The sequence below is a fragment of the Lycorma delicatula genome, chromosome 3 (genome assembly GCF_047948215.1).
Source record: "Lycorma delicatula isolate Av1 chromosome 3, ASM4794821v1, whole genome shotgun sequence".
NCBI lineage: Eukaryota > Metazoa > Arthropoda > Insecta > Hemiptera > Fulgoridae > Lycorma > Lycorma delicatula.
Window position 1 is genome coordinate 193,353,248 of NC_134457.1, and position 20,201 is coordinate 193,373,448.

A 20,201-nucleotide genomic window follows, 5' to 3' on the forward strand; every position below is an offset into this window, starting at 1 on the left:
GACCCCCCAATCTTTTGTCTTTTACCACAAATTTTTCAAATGCTGATATTTTGTCACTGCTTTAACAAAATATCTATCACAAATTAGAACAGACTGCTAAACTGTTTTCTTCTATGCATAGATGCTGCAATTTTAAAAATTCCCTTAACATAACCTATAAATATTGAATGCAAAGCTTCTGTTCCAAGTAACAATACATAGCACAAGCCCAGCATACAACTTTATTAAGGCATTACAAATGTGCCAGACGTCAACATTTCTTATCATGTTGCAGAATGCTAAAGAAGGAAATACAATGTAAATCACAAACATAGAATATAATTTACAACACTGGTACTAAATACACATACCTGTTTTTTCAAAAACGTTTTTTCACCAGCAACTATGATCCTGGTTATACAGGCCAGAGAAGCCTGCATCAGAGCAGCTGCTCCTGCAAAGCATAAAATCAGTGGTAGTCTTCAAACACTGCTCCACCAAATAAGCACCCAGGCACATCAGTAACATTAGTTTTATGTAACTCCTTAATTTTGAAAAACATATTTTTTTAAGAGCATATGTTGTTATATTCATCAGCCACTGAGTGCTGACAATATGTAGATTCACTGTGTTTAAAATTTTATCACAAATTTTAATAAGAATTTAACATTAAAAATAAAATATTCTATAATATTTCTGCTTATAAAAAATGTTTTATCACATATTTCAAATTACAATACTATATGTAGTTATTCAATATGGCCTAATGATATAACATACGCTTCTTAAATTAATATGAATAAAATCATAAAACTAACTATTTAACTGTTAATAACTTGTTGCAATAACTTGTCAGTTAGCCTTTATTGAAATAAGCTAGTCAAAAATTTAACTGCTCTTTTAGATTCTTTTGCAGAACCTAATGACAATCATTCAAAAGAATTTTTTTACTTTAAATTTTGTCATTTTTGCTTATTTTAAAAATAATTGACAATTTTTCTTTATCATTTTAAACTCGGAAGAAATGTTTCATGAAATGAACATTATTAGAAGTATAAATTATTTATTTAATTATAATACAGAACATTCTTTCTTTTTTTTGTAACCTATTTTTTTGTTTAATTGTTGCTAAAAAAAGGAATTAGGGTACAATGTACTCAGACTGGATTGGGAATGTATTTATATTTTCTGTAAATAAACCACAGTAATAAAGAGCTACAGTATTTTACAGAAGCTGTTTTTGTAGTATATACAGATTTAGTATTGTGTAGGTGTTTAAAACAGGTTCTGAGCACAAAGTTTCAGCTCAGTTTGGCTCCTGCTATCATACTTGTTAGTCCCTGGTTCATATACAGTTTTTAACAGCTCATACAAAAATAGCATCATAGTCTGTTCAGTGTTACTTAATATTTCAGTGATGAAAGAGCATTTTCAGTCTCAAAGCATTGAAGTTACAAACTTGATTATTTGCATTAAATAATTTTCTTTTTAAAGTTTTGGGTTCAGCAATGGTTAACTTTAAAAAATTATTACACTATATGAAGAAAAAGGTATTAATTTTCATTATTGCTCCTATAATTTTCATTTTAAAATATTAATTCTTACTATTATTTTAAAAATAGTATTCTAATAATAATAATAATTTTTTATGGTATGAATAAATTCAGAAAGTAACATTAGTACCAAGAAAATCATAATGAAATTCACAAAATTTAAAGAAATAGCATTAACTGAATTATAATACATTTTAAGATACTTTAAATAAATATGGTGATGGTGATTTTTTTACTTAAATTAATAGAATTTTATTTTTGTCCATACAGAAAAGTTTCCTTGTAAAGGAATTTTATTTTAACCTAATTTGTAAGGTTCAGTAAAAAAAAAAAAAAAGACTAGCAACTCTGAGAAAAATTTCTATTATATTTATCTTTATTGCATTGATTTTTATCCCATTTATTACCTAAAAAAAGAATAATTATATATATATCTTATCATTTTTTATTACTTTTTCTCAATTATTTTTAGGAATAATAAATATATTCTATAATTTGTTTTAGGAAGCAAGTGGACATAAAGTTAACAGAGATGATGGCTTGGATCATGGAAAACCAATTGATCTGGAGAAATTATTTACTCCTGCTTCAGATTCTGGAGAGGGTACTCCTTCAAGACATAGTAAGGTTTTGTTTCAACTACTTTATTTTAGATATAATTACACTTGATAATAAGTCATATTTGAAGTTAATATATTTTAATTTGCACGTCAGAAATTTACAGAAGCTCAAATATACTTTAAATTATTTAATTATTATTAAATACAGATTCACTGTTGTTATTTATATTTATTCTTCAGTTTCCTTGAGATGTTTCGGGTATTACTGAACCACCTTACCCCAGACCCATTATTATGGTTGTTTTTATATCTGTTAGCCTGAAATATAGATGTCAAAACTTATTATAATATTATACTATAAGAATTAAATTATATCTAATTTATTGTTTTATAAATAGGTATAGAATCATTAAAAGAATGGTTATCTTTTATGAAATATAAATTTCTATCTTTTGGTTTGTAGCCATATTTTTGGTTAATTTCCAGCTGTTAATCATTTGGTTTCCATTTGATATACATTGATAGGCAGAATTTCAAATTTTACATCAGTCACAAATAAGTATCAACACTGTAGTTTGCACTTGAAGCAATACATGTTTTTTTAAGTCTTCTGTAAATGCATAATGTATTTGCTAGTCTGCTAGTATTTCATGAGATTCTAAATTTATTAGACTGTTTTGCTCTTTAAATTCTACCAATTTTCAGAGATTGATATATTTTAGATGATAAAATTAGTTAAATTGTTGAGGTTAGAGAGTAAGTTTTGAATTATTGCTTTTTTGTTAAAAAAATATACATTTAATTTTATATTTGAGTGTGTGGTACTTATCATTTATTTATTTATTTTAATTTATTTTAAAAAAGAGGATCTTCTGTACATTAAACAACTTGTAAATTTTTTATCTACATTCAGTCCTTACTTATCATCCAATGCAATAATTTTATTGATTTTTTCTCATTTTGTTTAAGTTTTTTGACTGCTTCTGTAGTGAATTTTTTCCAGATAAAGTAAGGATAAACAATAAAAAAGGTATACATTATGTTGCAATGAATATTCATTATCACAATGTTCATTTAATGTATTCATATAGTTCTGTGTATGATGGTACTATCAGGAAATATTTCAAACAAGTATATTTAGTAAATGCACTTTCCTTTGATGGTCCATGTACTTACATATTTAAGCAGATTAAAAATATTTATAATGTAAATACATTAATAATATTTCAGTTTTATCTATTTTTTTAATTTTGTTTTTATTTACTTATATTTTTTTTTTTGAAATTATCTTTAGTGCATACTTTCTTTCCCCAATAATTACAAATATACAAAAAACATTGTCAAGAAAAAAAGTAATACTAACATTCATGTATATACATTTTAATAACTGAGATTTTTTGATAAGTTAAGCGTTAGTGTGTGTAATCCATTTTATTACATCCATCTACATCATATCTAATGGTTTATCTATCCATTACAAATAAAAGTGATACTGCATTACATGAAAAATCAATTTATCATTACCATCACTATAGATTTGCCACATTGTCTACTCCAACATCAAACATTTTCATCTTTTTCCTCAGAAATTTCAATTTTTTTTTTCTCTTGGTTCATCATTTTGTGCTTGATACTGTATAATGCAAACATCTTTTTTTTTATTCTTGTTATATATTCTCTCCCTCAAAGTAAAAACCCTTCTTAGAGTGCAGAAATTACAGTCATATTTCTGCTGTCTCTATTTTTCTGAACTCCTTCATGCTAGGAATCCTAGTATCCTTCTATACAAGATTGGTAAAGCTGTAACATGTATATCTACTAGAACTAAGCTTTTTTCTTTTTTTAATTCTCATAACGAATGATGTTAATTCTAAGATAAATAGAATATTGATGCATATTCAAAAATTACATTGCTAGCTATTTTTCCAGACAAATCAATAAGCTTTTGTTTTAGTAACAAAAATAGTATTTACTTTCTAGTAATACTAGTAATACTTTCTAAAAACATCCTATTAAAATTTTAAATAATTCTCTGCAGATCATCCTCAAACTTTTAGATTTCCAAGTTTAGATCACCAGATCAGTTGCTTGCATCAAGGTACAGAGTGTTCAGAAAGTAATGCAACATTATGGAAGAACCTTCTTTTGCTGCAAATTTAATCGAGGAGAATTGAAGAAAAATGGGTTACGCAATGTAGCAAAGAATATTCATTGTCTCCCAATTCATTAGATATGCCAGTCATGCCCAGACTTAAAATGCCTGTGCAGAAAAGTATGGTATGGATTCACCAAACAAGTCCTCTATCAAGCAGCTGTACAACAAGTTCCAAGAGACAGGGAATGTGACAGATGCAGCCAAAAGTGATTGACAGAAAGTGCTAACACCAGAAAAGTTGATTGACATGCAAGCTACATATTCTGTTAGTTCCAAGAAATAAATACAGCACCAGTCTAGCCAGTCTGATCTCTCCATTAGTAGTGCCCACACGTGATTGCACAAGCGTTTAAAGATGCATCCATACAGAATTTCTGTTGTTCACAAGTTGTTACCTGCAGACACTGGAAAACTTGTACTTTTCTGTTAGTGGTTCATGTTATCTGTAACACCAGAACAGGTTCATGTTATCTGTATCTTCGTCCAGAAGAGGACGAATTCAATGAACGGTTTTGGTCTGATGAGGCATGGTTCCCACCTTGATGGATATGTAAATGTACAGAATTCACACATTTGGTGTACGGAAATCCACATTAGCTGCACAGACAAAAAATGATATTTGGTATGCATGTAGGTAAATCTTTGTGACATTCTTTCATTGAACAGTAAACAGTGAGCACTATATACAGACAATTTGTAAATAGTTTGCCTGCAAACATCTAAAGTCAATGCAGGATAGTGCAGAACAATGCTATAACTCATACAGCCAACAACACTATGACTTTCTTGGATCAGTGTTTTCATGGACAAATGATTTTGAAGTAGTGGTGGCCCCCTCAGTCTCCTGATTTAATCTCCCCTCCTAACTTTTTCTTGTAGAAAAAGATATCCTTATAAAGATATCATAAGGATGCTGCTTACAAAACTCATCCTCACATCATTCCCAAATTGCAGAGAGAAATTGAACGATATGTCGCTGCAGTTTCTCAACAAATACATCATATTTGTTGAATCACATAATGGTGACCACTTTCAACAACTATTATAACTTAATCATTTTCCCATAAGGTTGCATCACTTTTTGAACACCTGTAATTAAAGCAAAAACTCATTGCATAGATGAATAATGTTGCAGGTAGCTACTGTGTCTTTTCATTCTTTTAAACAGTTTATATTGAAATATTTGTGAAGAGCTCTATCTAAGTTAATGGATAAAAAACAAATAAGTTTCCTGATTTAAATAAGGTCTTTTCTTCAGAGAAAATTGAATGTAAAAAATATTTTTATTACTTTACTGTCTTTTGATAATGATTAGAATCAAATTCATTTTGAAAGTTTCTCCAGAACCACAAACTCTTTAAAATTAAACATTTAAAGAACTATCATTATTAGGTACATTTGTATAGTATTAGCATATAAAATAATTTTATCATGTTCAGCAGATAAAGAAAAGTTGATAGCATATTTATTACAGAAAAAGACTCTGCATGGAAAAAAAGTGCAACAGCATTTATGAAACTAATAAAATACAACAATTGATGTTCTCACAGATGCCATAGGATAGAATTTACATGTAAGAAAACTAAAAATGCTGTTAGGGAGTTATAAAAACTTAGCAAGCTGTTTAAAAGAAAGAACTGATACTAAATTCAAATAAAAACTAAAAACGTTTTAATAGAAAATAAAGTCTATAGTGTCAAAGATTTTAAGAAAAAACAGATTAATATGTTATGTTTAATAATTAATATGTATTAATATGTTTCATACTTATATTTATAAGTATGAAATTATAAGTATGAAATGAATTATAAATTTTTAATGTATAATATATATATATATAATTCTTTAATTCCTTATTTTTTTAATTTGAAGCTTTGGCAGCTTTTCTTACCACTACATACAGACCTGCTGAACCTTTTACACCATAACATACACTACACAAAGAACACTGTACAAATTACAACATATACCTTCTACATAACCTCGCAACAACATCTTAGACTATTTCTTCTTACACTTGCACTTGGTGGTGTTGTGACACCCTACAAAATGCAACCATAACCCAAGGTGGAAACTATCGTGCTCATGGGTCGGTGGCTCTACATAATGAGTCTCAAACGATGTCCTCTGGGCACCTGGGCGAACCCAGTAATAATTAGCTCTAGCCTCTATACACATGGGCTCTGCAGAGTGTTTTTGTATTTCCCTGGTACTCGTGAGACCAAAATTTCTAGTCTTACAGTAAACCCTTTGATGGTTGGTGGTCCATCTGAAAAAAACCACCACACAAGTCATGTGAAAAGACCTCACTCACTGTTGTCTGGCGAGGATAAAAACTGTATTAAAGAGAATATTTCAATTGGTGACAAGTCCAGAGTGTAATATTGTAAGATTATTTGTTGTTCTTGAAAACAATCAGGAACGATCTCACCTTCAAAAGATTTCACCTTTCCTAATAAATAAAGTGATAACAAGCTCAAGTGGTTCACCAAAACACGTGAGATAATTGAAGGATGGCACAATTCTGGTTGAAACTTTTAGTGATGAACAAAGTCGATCACTCTTGCATCTCACCAACATTTGTGATATCAACATAAAAGCAGTATGCCACAAATCCTTGAATACCAGCCAAGGAGTAATCTTTTGCCAGGACCTTCTGGATATAGATGTTGGTGAGATTATCAATGAACTTCGTCCTTAGGTGTGGTACAGGTGAGACAAATTATGAATCGTCAGATCAGAATGGAGGAACCTGCTCCCTCTGTTACACTAACGTTTAACATTCCTGTAAAACCAGAGAAAATAAGATTAGGTTACATGTCTATTCAAGTACGACCACTCAATTCCAACCCTCGGCATTGTTTCCAGTGTCAAAGGTATGGCCACACTACAATTTCTTGCTCAAACACTACAATATGTTTGTTCTCAGTGCACAAAAGAAGGCCACAATGACTCTGAATGCCGGGAGAAAGAAAAATGTGTTAACTATGGTGGATCACATTCAGCTCGCTTATGAGATTGCCCAACTTTTAAAAGAGAAGGCAATTCTCAGAATTTGTACCAAGCAGAAGCTATCATTTCCGGTCGCACGAAAAGAGTATAAAAAGATGCTAAACTCCCTGAAACTGGTAAAAACAAATGTCTCTTTTGCAGCCACTACATCAAAGTTAACAATTGCGGATAATCAACAATGCGGATCCTGCAGTGAATTGAAACAGATTGTTCAGGTGTTATCTGATCAGGTCGCCTTGCTCACAAACATTATTTCAGAGCTAACAAAAAATACAAGCAAGAAGAAAAGTATTATTGGTGGAAAGGCTGACAGTGGTTTACTGAAAACCACTTTAGTTGGTACTCCACCAAATAAAATTTGCACTGCACCAACAACACAGTAAACTACCAAGATACCAATGAAGGAATCAATCAAAAAATTGATTAAAAAATTAGAGGCCACCCAGGCTTCGAAGTCCTCAATACCTTCTTGAAGACACTTGAGGATAAGGAGGCTGAAGAAGCGAAGCACTTGTTAAAAGTTATCAAAGAAAAACTGGATAGTATTTGATAAGTAATCTGCACGGAGATTTTTTATATATATGACAGGAAAAAGTATTTTTTATGACAAAAATTATTGAATGGATTGTTTGCGGTCTCCGTTCTCGCCGTGAGGATATTGAAATCCTAGTTAGGAAGAAAATCCTATAATACTGTGTCTGCAGGACACTTACCTGTTTCCTCAGGATGATGTATCCTTTCGCGGTTACATCCGCGAAAGATGGGACTGTCTAACTGGGGGCAGAGGACGTAAGGGTATGGCTGTTTTCCTGAAAGAAATCGTAATAGCCACCCGTGTTCCGCTGGTGACAAATATCCCTGCAGTCACAGTGAAGATATTGGCGCCATTCAGAATGAATATCTGCAACTTATATCTTTCTCCAAATACTGATATCAGTGAGGATGATCTGTCCAGTCCGATTTCGGAAATTCCTATACCCTCTTTAATAACTGGCGATTTCAACTCCCATCACCATTCTCGGGGCTCATCGACATGTTCTCCTCGAGGCAATATAGTTAATCATCTGAGGCAAAACTTAGATCTCTGCTTATTGATCGATGGATCGTATATGTTTATGTCACCTTCATCAGGTACATTTTCGTGCATCGATCAAAAAATACAGCTGAACCTCTATATAATTAATCTCGATATTACGAAAACCTCGATTTTATAAATATTGTAATAAAACTACGTATAAATTTAACTCGATTTAACGTTTTCATACCTCTATACAGTGGCAGCTCGTAGCTAAAATTAATGGGGGTGCTGCTCCAGAAAATTTTTTTCTGGGCCTTTTCAAGGTATGGTTAAAGTTTTCTGTAAAATAAAAGAACTGAGAAAAAAATGAATCAAATAGAATAGCTGGAAGCAGGATAATAATCTAATTCTACACTTTATCACATTCAAGAATATGGTACACGGTTTTTAAGTATATTCTGCTTAAAAGCCGTATTCGGTTTACCGAATAAAGAATAAAATGTCAATACAGATAATATTTTTTAGTATTAGTAGATAATAACTTAAAATTTCAAAAAACACTATAGTCCAATCAATGGTGCTTAATTTAAATTTCTATGTACACAGAAACAAATACATAATTAGTTTTACTAATTATCTTCTCTTTCGCCCTTCCAACATGTTTTTGGACAGATTTGGCAATCAAAGAGCCCTTGCTTTCCGCCATCTTCTGATCGCTACTGAAAAAACAACTAAATCGCCTTCATATTCCTTCCACTGACTAAACTAGAAAAGGAAACGATCAAGGAACGTTCCATACACACGCGGAGTAAAAAAGACTACCTTCCACCAGCACTGCGGGAGCAACAGTGCACTCTCTCCCTCGCAGCCTCGCGTGCAGCTTCCTATGTGCGCATACACACAGCAGCCAAACCACGCCCCTGGAACTGTGAAGCGCACAGTTCCATACAAAGATGTTTGTATCTTTTTCATAAAATTGGAGATAGCTACTGACATTAAGCTTAACGATTATATATTGTACAAGAATAACAAAAGAATTAAACAAAAAAGGACTCTTTATATTAAATGTTATCGCTAATATCAAATGGAAATAGCGGGTACTGCAATTCCACAGTGTCTATACGTGAGTCGCCACTGCCTCTATATAACGAAATAGTGTCATACTGCATATTATCATAATACAGTATGCAGTAACATACAGTAATTTTTATTTTTTACAAATGTTTTTTAAAAATAACGTCATTAAATTAGTATTTTGGACAACTCCATGAGTTTAAGGTAGTTACTCTTTTGATTTTCGTACCTAAATTGTACCAGTATACAAGCGCAACGTATTTTTGACAACAGTCAAGAATGACAGGTTATTTTTATTGAACTGGTAAAATAAAAATTCCCGAGATCCTCTTAACCCATTAGTAATAAAATTTTAATAAAAGATTTAAACACGTGTTCTATAGTTACAGTCTGCCTATACATTAAATTAAAGTAGCGTAATTTCCCAAAGTCCATTAACTGACGCAGAGCATCAAAATTACTGTGCAAACACATTCATTTATCTAAACGAGACATTTATCTACAGTATGTAGACATAACAAATAGGATTCTTATTTAACGATAGATTCTCTATTTAACGAATTTTCGATTCTTGGTTTCGTTATATAGAAGTTCGACTGTATATCGTGTACGGGAGATTATAATGCGAAAGCTTTTTTCGCCCAGAAAAACAAAATAATGAACTGTACTGAAATTAGGTGTATGTATATATTTTCAACTAACCGTGACACTTGATTATATTGAATAATTGTTATTTTAGTTTTAAGTTTATTACCTATAATTTGTTTTTGACTTTGATAAAAGATATATATGTAAGTTACAAATATTTAGTATTAACTTGGAGGATTTCCAAACCGTTATAAAATGGTTACTGCAAATGCTGATAGCATTGTGACCACTAAAGAAGATGCCGATAATTACCCCTGAAAGGTCTGTAAAAAATCAAATTATTTGAAAAAAATTTAATTATTATAATTTTAATAATTATTTTTCAAATAATTTGAGAGGGATTTATGAATAATTTTTAATCATTTTAAAATTTTGTCGAATAATGCTCAGTTAATAAATAATAAATACAAATTATATGTACTTTTTTTTTTATTTACAAAAATGTTTTTATGAATAATAACTTTCAAAACTTTTACGATTATTAAAAATTATAAATGACTGTTTCAAATGATTTAGAAATTATTTATACGTAAATTAATGAAATTAAACCTTACCAACAATTCGTCCGCGTTCTCTTTTCTAGCACTTTCGGTTATGTGACCATCCTCAGGAAAAGTTATTCTTCATTTTCAGATCATTAAAATTAAATTGTGTAAAATGTAAATTTATAAAATTTTAAAATCACAATAACTAGTCATCATAGTATAAAGTTAGTTATGTCTGTTATGTAAGAAGGTCGCAGTTGTTTGATAAATTACAATTCTACATAACAGTGTGATCACTGTTATCTGAACATAATAAAACAGTGGTGATCAAATGTTTAAAATTATGTTGACTTAACTTCCTGTCATTAAGAAAGTTTCCACCGTTAGCTTACCATTACGTTACATAAATAAATTTACAGGACGAAGAAGTTTTAGTTTTATTAAGATTATATGGTACATTTTTTTAGTTCTTGATGATGGAATTTTATTCTGAAAGCACATGAACGTATATATAAAAGAATTGTTGGTAAGTGGGTTTTTTAATTATTAATTATATAATCATACCAACAGGCCTTGTTTAAAATTATTATAAATTATTTTTTGGAGAACCTTTTGTACTTATTCTGTGACTCCTTCTTCAGTGGAATTGCTGATGGCACAGTTGTTAATGATACCTATCTTAAAATGTTTAGGAAACCCTTTTACTGTCTAGTAAATGATATATTTATTATATTTTGTGTTTGTCAAATTCAAAAAAATAATTAAATAAACAAAATGTAGATCCAGTATATTATTTAATTACATTTGAAAAACTTTTCTTGAACTTGTAAAATGATATATAGTGATATTTCAGACATTACTTATGAAAAGTGCTTGTTTCCAGGGAATATTAAAAACTTGTTGGTGTTCTAAAAATGTGGACCCCTACCTAAATTAAGTTAGAAAAAATGAAAGATATATACGAGGTAAGTCAATTATTATCCGCATTGTAGTTATAAATTTTATTGCCATACAAATAGGAAACTTACATGTATATTTTTCAACATAGTCCCCTTGCATTTCAACGCACTTGGTCCATCGTTGCACAAGCTTCCTGATGCTCTCGTAAAAGAAGGTTTTCGGTTGAGCAGCGAGCCAGGAATGCACTGCTTCTTTCACTATTTCGTCCGAGGTAAATCGACGGCCCCTTAATGCCTCTTTGAGTGGACCAAACAAGTGGTATTCAGAAGGGGCAAGATCAGGGCTATAAGGAGGATGAGCCAGTACTTCAAACTTGAGTTTCTGGAGCGTTTCAGCAGTGTGGGCAGCAGTATGTGGACGGGCATTGTCGCGCAACAACACAACACCTTTCGACAGCAGTCCTCGGCGTTTGCTTCGAATTGCAGGCTTCATCTTGGCAGTAAGCATCTCACTGCAACGCACACTGTTTATTGTCGTGCCCCTTTCCTCATAATGTTCCAGTACCGGGCCTTGTCAGTCCCAAAAACCCGTAAGCATCAGTTTTCCTGCGGATGGTTGGATCTTGAACTTTTTTTTGCAGGGCGAATTTGGATGTTTCCATTCCATACTCTGCCGTTTACTCTCCGGCTCGTAATGATGGATCCATGTTTCGTCACCGGTGAAGATTCTGTCTAAGAAGATGTCCTACTCGTTACCATAGCGATCCAAATGTTTTTGGCAGATGTCTAAGCGCGTTTGTTTATGCGACTGTGTGAGTTGTTTTGGGACCCATATTGTACAGACTTTATGAAACCCAAGTCTGTTGTGGATGATTTCGTAGACAGAACCGTGACTAATTTGCAGACGACGTGCCACTTCATCAATAGTTACTCGTCTGTCTAAGAAAACCGTGTCACGTGCACGCTCAATGTTTTCCTCATTTGTGGCGGTAAACGGTCGTCCGGCTCCGTCGTGCGTAACACTTGTGCGACCATTTTTGAATTTTTCAACCCATTCGTAGACATTCCGTTGCGGCAAAACACTGTTCCCGTATTGTACCGAAAGTCTTCGTTGAATTTCGGTCCCTGATGCACCTTCCGACCACAAAAAACGGATCACTGAACGTTGCTCTTCTTTGGTGCAAACAGAAAGCGGAGCAGTTATGTTTAACGGCAGGGCAGCGATAATGGAACTAATCTATCCGCATCAAACGTGCACAGACATAACGACAATTAAACCACTCATGCATCATCTATGCAACACAACAGTACTACCTACATAAACAAAAATATAACTAAATTGTAGATAATAATTGACTTACCCTTGTATATTACCTTTACTCTTTCAGAATGGAACCCAAGGATGTTAGGGGATGTTTTATCACCTTGTTTATTGCAAAACCTCGACTCATTCCCTTGCTGCTAGTTATCTGGCGGGTATTTAATTTTATTGGCAATTACATATATTTTATTTTAATTTGTTTTTAAGATTGACAGACAGATTGTAGGATCATGTTCCGATCCTTTGTAAATCATGGGTATAATAATATTTTACTAGTTATTCCTTGGAAACCCACCGGTTGGTCTAGTGGTTAACACATCTTCCCAAATCAGCTGATTTGGAAGTCAAGAGTTGCAGCATTCAAGTTCTAGTAAAGCCAGTTATTTTTACACGGATTTGAATACTAGATCGTGGATACCGGTATTCTTTGGTGGTTGGGTTTCAATTAACCACACATCTCAGGAATGGTCGAACTGAGAATGTACAAGACTACACTTCATTTACACTCATACATATCATCCTCATTCATCCTCTGAAGAATTATTTAAACGGTAGTTACCAGAGGCTAAACAGAAAAAGAAAGTCTGTTAGTTATTCCTTGGAAGATAAGCAAAATATCTGTATCCTTCTAGGTGCTCTTAATGACAGGGCTAAGTTTTATCTCCTCTGAAGAACAAATTTTTACAAAAAACTAAAGAAAACAGTTCTAGAAAGAACCTAAAAAAACATCTTTCAGAAGAAAAATTCCATGTGAAGGGGTTTATAATTTTGAACAGATCACAGTTTTTCAAGCTGTTGGTTGAAACATTTTATGACTGATTGATTCCATAGGTTAAATTAATATTCACCGAATTTTGTTTTTTGTTTCCCAAAGGAAGGATGTATGCCTCGAGCAGTTTCTATTCTACTCACCATCCAACAGTTGAAGAACAGTTTGAGTTAGCACGAAGAATATCCAGTTCTCTGAGTGATATCAGTAATCAACAGAGTAAAGGACAGTCAATGTATGTTAATAGAAAGAAGAGATCTGTTAAGTGGGTCCATGAAGGTAATTTGAGTTAATTAATTCCTTAATTACTAATAAATCTTTTATGATTAACAAAGTTTATTTTAAAATAATGTATTTACTACATATCCTCACAAGCTTATCCTCCTACTACAAGCTTTTTATCCCCTTTCAGTGAAAATAAATGTCAAATATTAAGGTGTGTAGTCCAAGCATTCCACAATATTTCTGGTTTTTACATTAACCAGTCAAATCTGAACGTACTTTCTTTGAATTCATTGAGAATAGTTGTAGTGTGTTCTGTGTTATTCTGATTTATGTTGTTCTATTCTGTTAATTTACGGATTTTCTTCTATTTAAAAATGTTTATTATGCTAATTGATGTTTTATTTCTTGTTGTTATGTATTCAATTAAATTATCATGTTGGAGAATGTTAATTTAAAAAAAAAGTGCTTCTTGTCTCAATATGTATATTCTCAACATTCATTGTAATAAATATGGAATCTGGTTTATAAACTTAAATGACAGAGAACTGAGTGTTGAAAGTTTTAAACATAGAACATTTTTTTCAGATCTGTTATAACAAATGAAGAATAATGTTTCATATTTATTTTTTTTACATTTACTGTTTTATCTCAGTTACAATTGTTATCTTGCTTGTGTTTATTTCTTTTCATCAATACATCACACCTTCAAACTATTTGTTTATCTGAAAATGGTAGAGTTCTTTTTTCTGTTACTTAACATTTAACAAACATTACCTTTTCTTATTATCTGGCCTTCATCATTCTTGAGTTTATATGTGTTTATAATTGTTTATTTAATTTTTCTTTTGTAAAATATCAGTAATATTTCTTCCTTTAAGAGTAGTGGTTTTTTTTTAACTTGGTCTAGAAATGCCTATTCAGTATTTATATTATCATTTTTGCAAGTAAAATTTCTATTCTATGTCCATATAAGTGTAATATCTCATTTTCTGTGTCAAGGAAAGGGATTATTAGTAGAACAGGTAAGGGTTGAACTTCTATAACCCCCTTTCAAGACCTCTTAAATAAGGGTACAAAAAAATTTAAATAATGCAATATTTAAAATATTATGTGAAACCAAGTTCTACCTTTAGGAACAAGTAAATAACATAACAAAGATCTCTACAACTTTTTGCTAATCAGTTTTCAATCCCAGTAGTATGATTCAATTATAAAAAAAAAAAATGAAATATATATGTGTTATTTCAAACATTATTTATCAAAAAGTGTTTGCTTCCAGGAAAAATTAAAAACTTGTTGGTGTCCTAAAAATTTAGGCCCCCACCCAAATTAAGTTACAAAAAATGAAATATTTCTCTTCTTAACCTTACCTCTTTTGGAATGGAACACAAGGATGTCGGGGGATGTTTTATCACCCTATTTATTGCAGAGCCTGGAAATCACTCCTTTACTCTGGATATTTCTATTTATCTGGTGGGTTTTATATTTTAATGGCAGTTTTTAATTTTAATGGCAGTTATATATTTTATTTTAATTTGTTTTTAATATTTAATGTTAAAGAACAATTTAGATTCGGAGTAACAGTACAAGGTGAAAAGATAAAGATGCTACGATTTGCTGATGATAAAGTAATTTTAGCCGAGAGTAAAAAGGATTTAGAAGAAACAATGAATGGCATTGATGAAGTTCTACGCAAGAACTACCGCATGAAAATAAACAAGAACAAAACAAAAGTAATGAAATGTATTAGAAATAACAAAGATGGACCACTGAATGTGAAAATAGGAGGAGAAAAGATTATGGAGGTAGAAGAATTTTGTTAGTTGGGTAGTAGAATTACTAAAGATGGACGAAGCAGGAGCGATATAAAATGCCGAATAGCACAAACGAAACAAGCCTTCAGTCAGAAATATAATTTGTTTACATCAAAAATTAATTTAAATGTCAGGAAAAGATTTTTGAAAGTATATGTTTGGAGTGTCGCTTTATATGGAAGTGAAACTTGGACAATCGGAATATCTGAAAAGAAAAAATTAGAAGCTTTTGAAATGTGGTGCTATAGGAGAATGTTAAAAATCAGATGGATGGATAAAGTGACAAATGAAGAGGTATTGCGGCAAATAGATGAAGAAAGAAGCATTTGGAAAAATATAGTAAAAAGAAGAGACAGACTTATAGGCACTTTAATATTGGAAGGACAGGTAGAAGGAAAAAATTGTGTAGGCAGGCCACGTTTGGAATATGTAAAACAAATTGTTAGGGATGTAGGATATAGGGAGTATACCAAAATGAAACGACTAGCACTAGATAGAAAATCTTGGAGAGCTGCATCAAACCAGTCAAATGACTGAAGACAAAAAAAAAAATAATGGATGGAGTTTGGGATTGTGTTCCAATCCTTTATATATCATGAGTGTGATATTATTTTATTGGAATTATTCCTTGGGAAATAGGCAAAAATGGCATCCTTCTCCAGACACAATTCCCCTTCAGTTTGTCCACTGAAGGTCTTTCAGTGCTAATGCCTTTCAGTCCAAAAGGAATGAGCCTGATGGTGTTCTAGTTTGTAGAGGGTCCAGTATACTCTCTTCATGGAGGAAATCGCATATGGTGGCTGTAGGTGGTTGCCTGTTAAATTGTTGTGATACGAAGGAAGGATAAGGAATTGAGTTACAAAGATTCTTCTTGTTCTTGTGGTCTTGGCTGTGCTGTCTTGGGACAGCTTTCTTTCTTCTGATGTACCTTCTTTTTCCCTGACTCTGTATTTTTTAGTTCTAAATATTTATAACCAGTAACCTTTTAAACCGCTGTGAGTCCTGAGAAGGCCTCTTCTTTCTGCCTGCTGGACAGCTGCTGGATTTCTTCTTGTTTTTTCTTCTTATTTCTGCTGGTGGTCTTCTTTTTCTTTATTAAAATAAAGAAGTATAGAAAAGATTTACAATTCAATATTAAATTAATTTATTTGCATATGTGAGGGTGGTAGCAATTGCATGTTGATGAATTTCTACAAAAAATACAAATAATTTTCAATACTTTCATCTAGACACATACATACATAGGAAGGGGTAGAGAAAGCACAAGCCTAAAAGCCTACAAGCCTTGTCACTGTAGTTACTGGTGTTGACTTATAACAGATCTGAAACAGATGAAAGGAAGAGGGAGAGGTACCCTACCCAACAGACATTGTTCCTATCCCTAAAATTTCTTATCTTCAATTACAAAATGTTTAATATTTTTTTTATATGATAATGACATCAACACCTCAAAATTAGTTTTAGAAAACTTGTTTCTCTTTCTTAGTTGATACAGATATGACCAAAATCAATAGCTGGTGATTAAATGGTAGGGAAAAATCTTCAAAAAATCCTGCTAACAGTGCCACACAGTCAACTCTTACATCTTATATTGAAGTCTTCCCTGTTTTTTCAGTCAGCAGTGTTTTCCGTATATCTAAAAAATAAATAGTACCTGATATTGAGGCTTATTTTTCATAGTTCTACAAATCACAGGGGCGAGTATGGCATGAAATCTTTCCTTATTACCTGCAAGTGTAGACAAACACAATAGTGATCCCAAAGAGTCTCTGAAATTGTGTCACCCCCACATTTGATATGGTCTTTAGACTAGTCTCGTAGTGTAGTGTGACATTTCAGATAACCACGTGCTCCAAATATTGTTCCCAATGCAGTTTTTTAGAAGGCTTCCTGCCTCCTGCAGGTCCTGAGGATAAGTAGTTTATCCAGGACCACTCTCAGGTACTTAACTGTTATTGTAGCTTACTCTATCATAAAGCTCTTTCTATAAAGAGTGACTAAAACTTTAGTAACTTCTAACAAAAGTAATATTGATAACTCCTTGCCTTTTTCAATGAGAAAACAGCAAAAATGAATATTGACAGATTTTTTTGAAATTTTTAGATGCAAATCTTACTTTTGTTCCTTTTACTTGTATTAACACTATCTTACAAACCTAAATTCAAATAAATCCATTATATTTGTTTGCATCATTGTATTTTTTCTTATTATGCAATTTCATTCAAACTAATTTAACAAAACTTGCAAAACTTTCATTGAAATAGATTCTATAATTTGAAGTATTCGTGAAGAGAGTCCTTTACTGACAATTTTTTTTTATTTAATTCCTCATGATGCTTAAATTAAGGGAAAAACAATTAAAAGGGTAAAATAACATGTATGTGACAACAAGATTTGTAGAACATTTTTTTGTAATTTTAAACAAACCTTGTCCCCTTTCAGAAAAATAGATATTTTTTTATTTACTGAGTATTCATTTTCACAAAAATTTTAAGTGAAGAAAATTGAAGGACAACATACTGTAATTTTATGCAACTTTTGTAAGAAACATTTTTTTATTTTGATTCGTACGATCCCCTCCTAGAAATGGTAAAGGTTACTCAACATTATATTTTGAATTTATTTGTATTACAAAATTTTTTTAAGAATAAGATTATTCCACTTCTATTTACAGTAATTTTATTTCTATGGGGCGGAGCTACTCCCAAATAAATTTCAGGAAGTAAAATATAAAGATATCAATGTATCACCTTGTCAAAAACCTTCTTTTAATTCTGTTTTAAGTTTGTAAGTCTATTAAGTCTTTTGTTTTTATTTTTAAATATATTATTAATTAACATTCACTTTTCCTTTTTTCCATTGTGAAAAAAGTTTATAGAGATACGTGTGTAAAAATGATCATCAGAAAGGCCCAGATTGAATATTTTTTGAAAACAGCAGTTTATCAGACTTACAATACAGATGACTCCTACAAATGTATTAAAAAAAATAAGTTGGAATATTTCATTATCAAAAAACTTTCTTCAAGAATACACCAATTATTTGGTAAAATTGCACTCAAATCAAATTGACTATTAAAAACATTAATACATAAAAACAAAACATGTAGAATCATATAGTTAATCTGCTCTGACAGTGTATCAGGAATAAATGGATTTTAAGATGCTTTTTTTATCAGTAATTTTTATAATGAACAGTAGTAGTATTTAATCCTGAATTTTTCTTATTATTTAATATTCTTGTTATTTATTAATTACAGGTGAAGGTCAAGCACCACCTAATAATTTTTCAAACGGCACCATAGGAGATGGCCTGAACTCATCTTATGATCAACAGGTAGTTAAATTTTTACTATTTTATGGTAATTTATTTATTGGAAATCACTTTATAATGTATTATTTCTAATACTAAAACTTTTTATTTTTTTTTAACATTTTTTTGTCTTCAGATACCATATAGATTTCTTTTCTGAAAAGTAGAAAGTATGACTAATAAATTTTTGTGATACAAATTTTTATTCTGTTGAACTGTATCTTATGAAAAATAATCAACACTATAATAAAAATCCTTCTTAAAATTTTGCAGACTGCACAATCTATTTCTGATTTAATTTTTTACTGGAACATTCTTATTCTTCAAGAATAATCTCTGTGCTGGACATTAGGAATCATCTTGGTGATCTTAATTTTAGAAATTACTGCTGCTTAGAACATAACATCATAAAAAAGTATTCCTGCCCAGAAATTGAGATGTAACAAAATCTTGATCTGATATCAGAATTTTTTGAATTTGACTTATTTGAAAATGAGAAGTAAAATTATATGCAAAGTAAAATCAGAACAAATTTTATGTAGCATTAATTAGGTTTTAAAGAATGCTGATTTTTATTTCAGAAAATCAGAATTCTAAAAGTTATTTTAAAATAATCACCCTTTTATCATTTGTTGGATTCTCTTACTGATTTTTTAGTTGCAGAATTGACAAATTAAACCCCCCTCTTAATGATTTTTTTTTGGAGAGAGGAGGAAAAAGGTAAGAATCAGTATAATCAAAAACAATAACTTCATGACCAGGAATGTAAAGAATATGAAGAAAATCATTTCTACTAATGTAGTAACAGTACAATTATAAAAACTACACTAAGTAAAGAAGTAAATTATTAAAATTTAGGCAATTCCAAATTTAAATTTAGTCAGTAATAGATAAATTAATAAAAGTGGGTTTTTATTTCAATAGACTTTATGAGTTGAATTAAGTTATTTATTATTTAATTATGTAAGAGCAGTACAATCTTACTTTCTGTTAGTCATTATAATGATTTTATATTTTTTTAAATTCTATTCACAAAAAAGTGTTGTATGACCTCTATTTATCTAACCACTGTTGTATTATTTCCAGATGTACTTTTTTTGAAATTGTATGGCACAGTTTATGCTTTTAACATAAGTTAGTTTTTCTTTTACATTTACACATCTAAAAAGTTTTTTTCTTACTATCCTCTTCCAAACTGTTTCCTTATATTAATGAAAGCTTATGCTTAAAACACCACCCACATCATTTAACTGGATAAAACAAACAGAAAGTGTAGTATATTTAATGTATTCTTTTTCTTTATAAATGTGTTTTTAATGATCTCTTTCATTGGATGAAATGGATTTTAATACAATTAAATTATTAAAGGTTTTTTAA

The 20,201-nt window shown here is 31.0% G+C and overlaps 1 protein-coding gene across 4 annotated transcripts in view; it reads left to right on the forward strand.

The window, feature by feature from the left end:
• Positions 1 to 20,201, forward strand: part of LOC142322316 (uncharacterized) — a 264,731-nt gene that overhangs the window by 212,116 nt on the left and 32,414 nt on the right. For all 4 annotated transcript variants that reach the window (XM_075361256.1, XM_075361257.1, XM_075361254.1 and 1 more), the window contains 3 exons: positions 2,037 to 2,154; positions 13,579 to 13,752; positions 18,772 to 18,848. In XM_075361256.1, the coding sequence (XP_075217371.1) occupies positions 2,037 to 2,154; positions 13,579 to 13,752; positions 18,772 to 18,848 (369 nt within the window). The remainder of the gene's footprint in view (positions 1 to 2,036; positions 2,155 to 13,578; positions 13,753 to 18,771; positions 18,849 to 20,201) is intronic.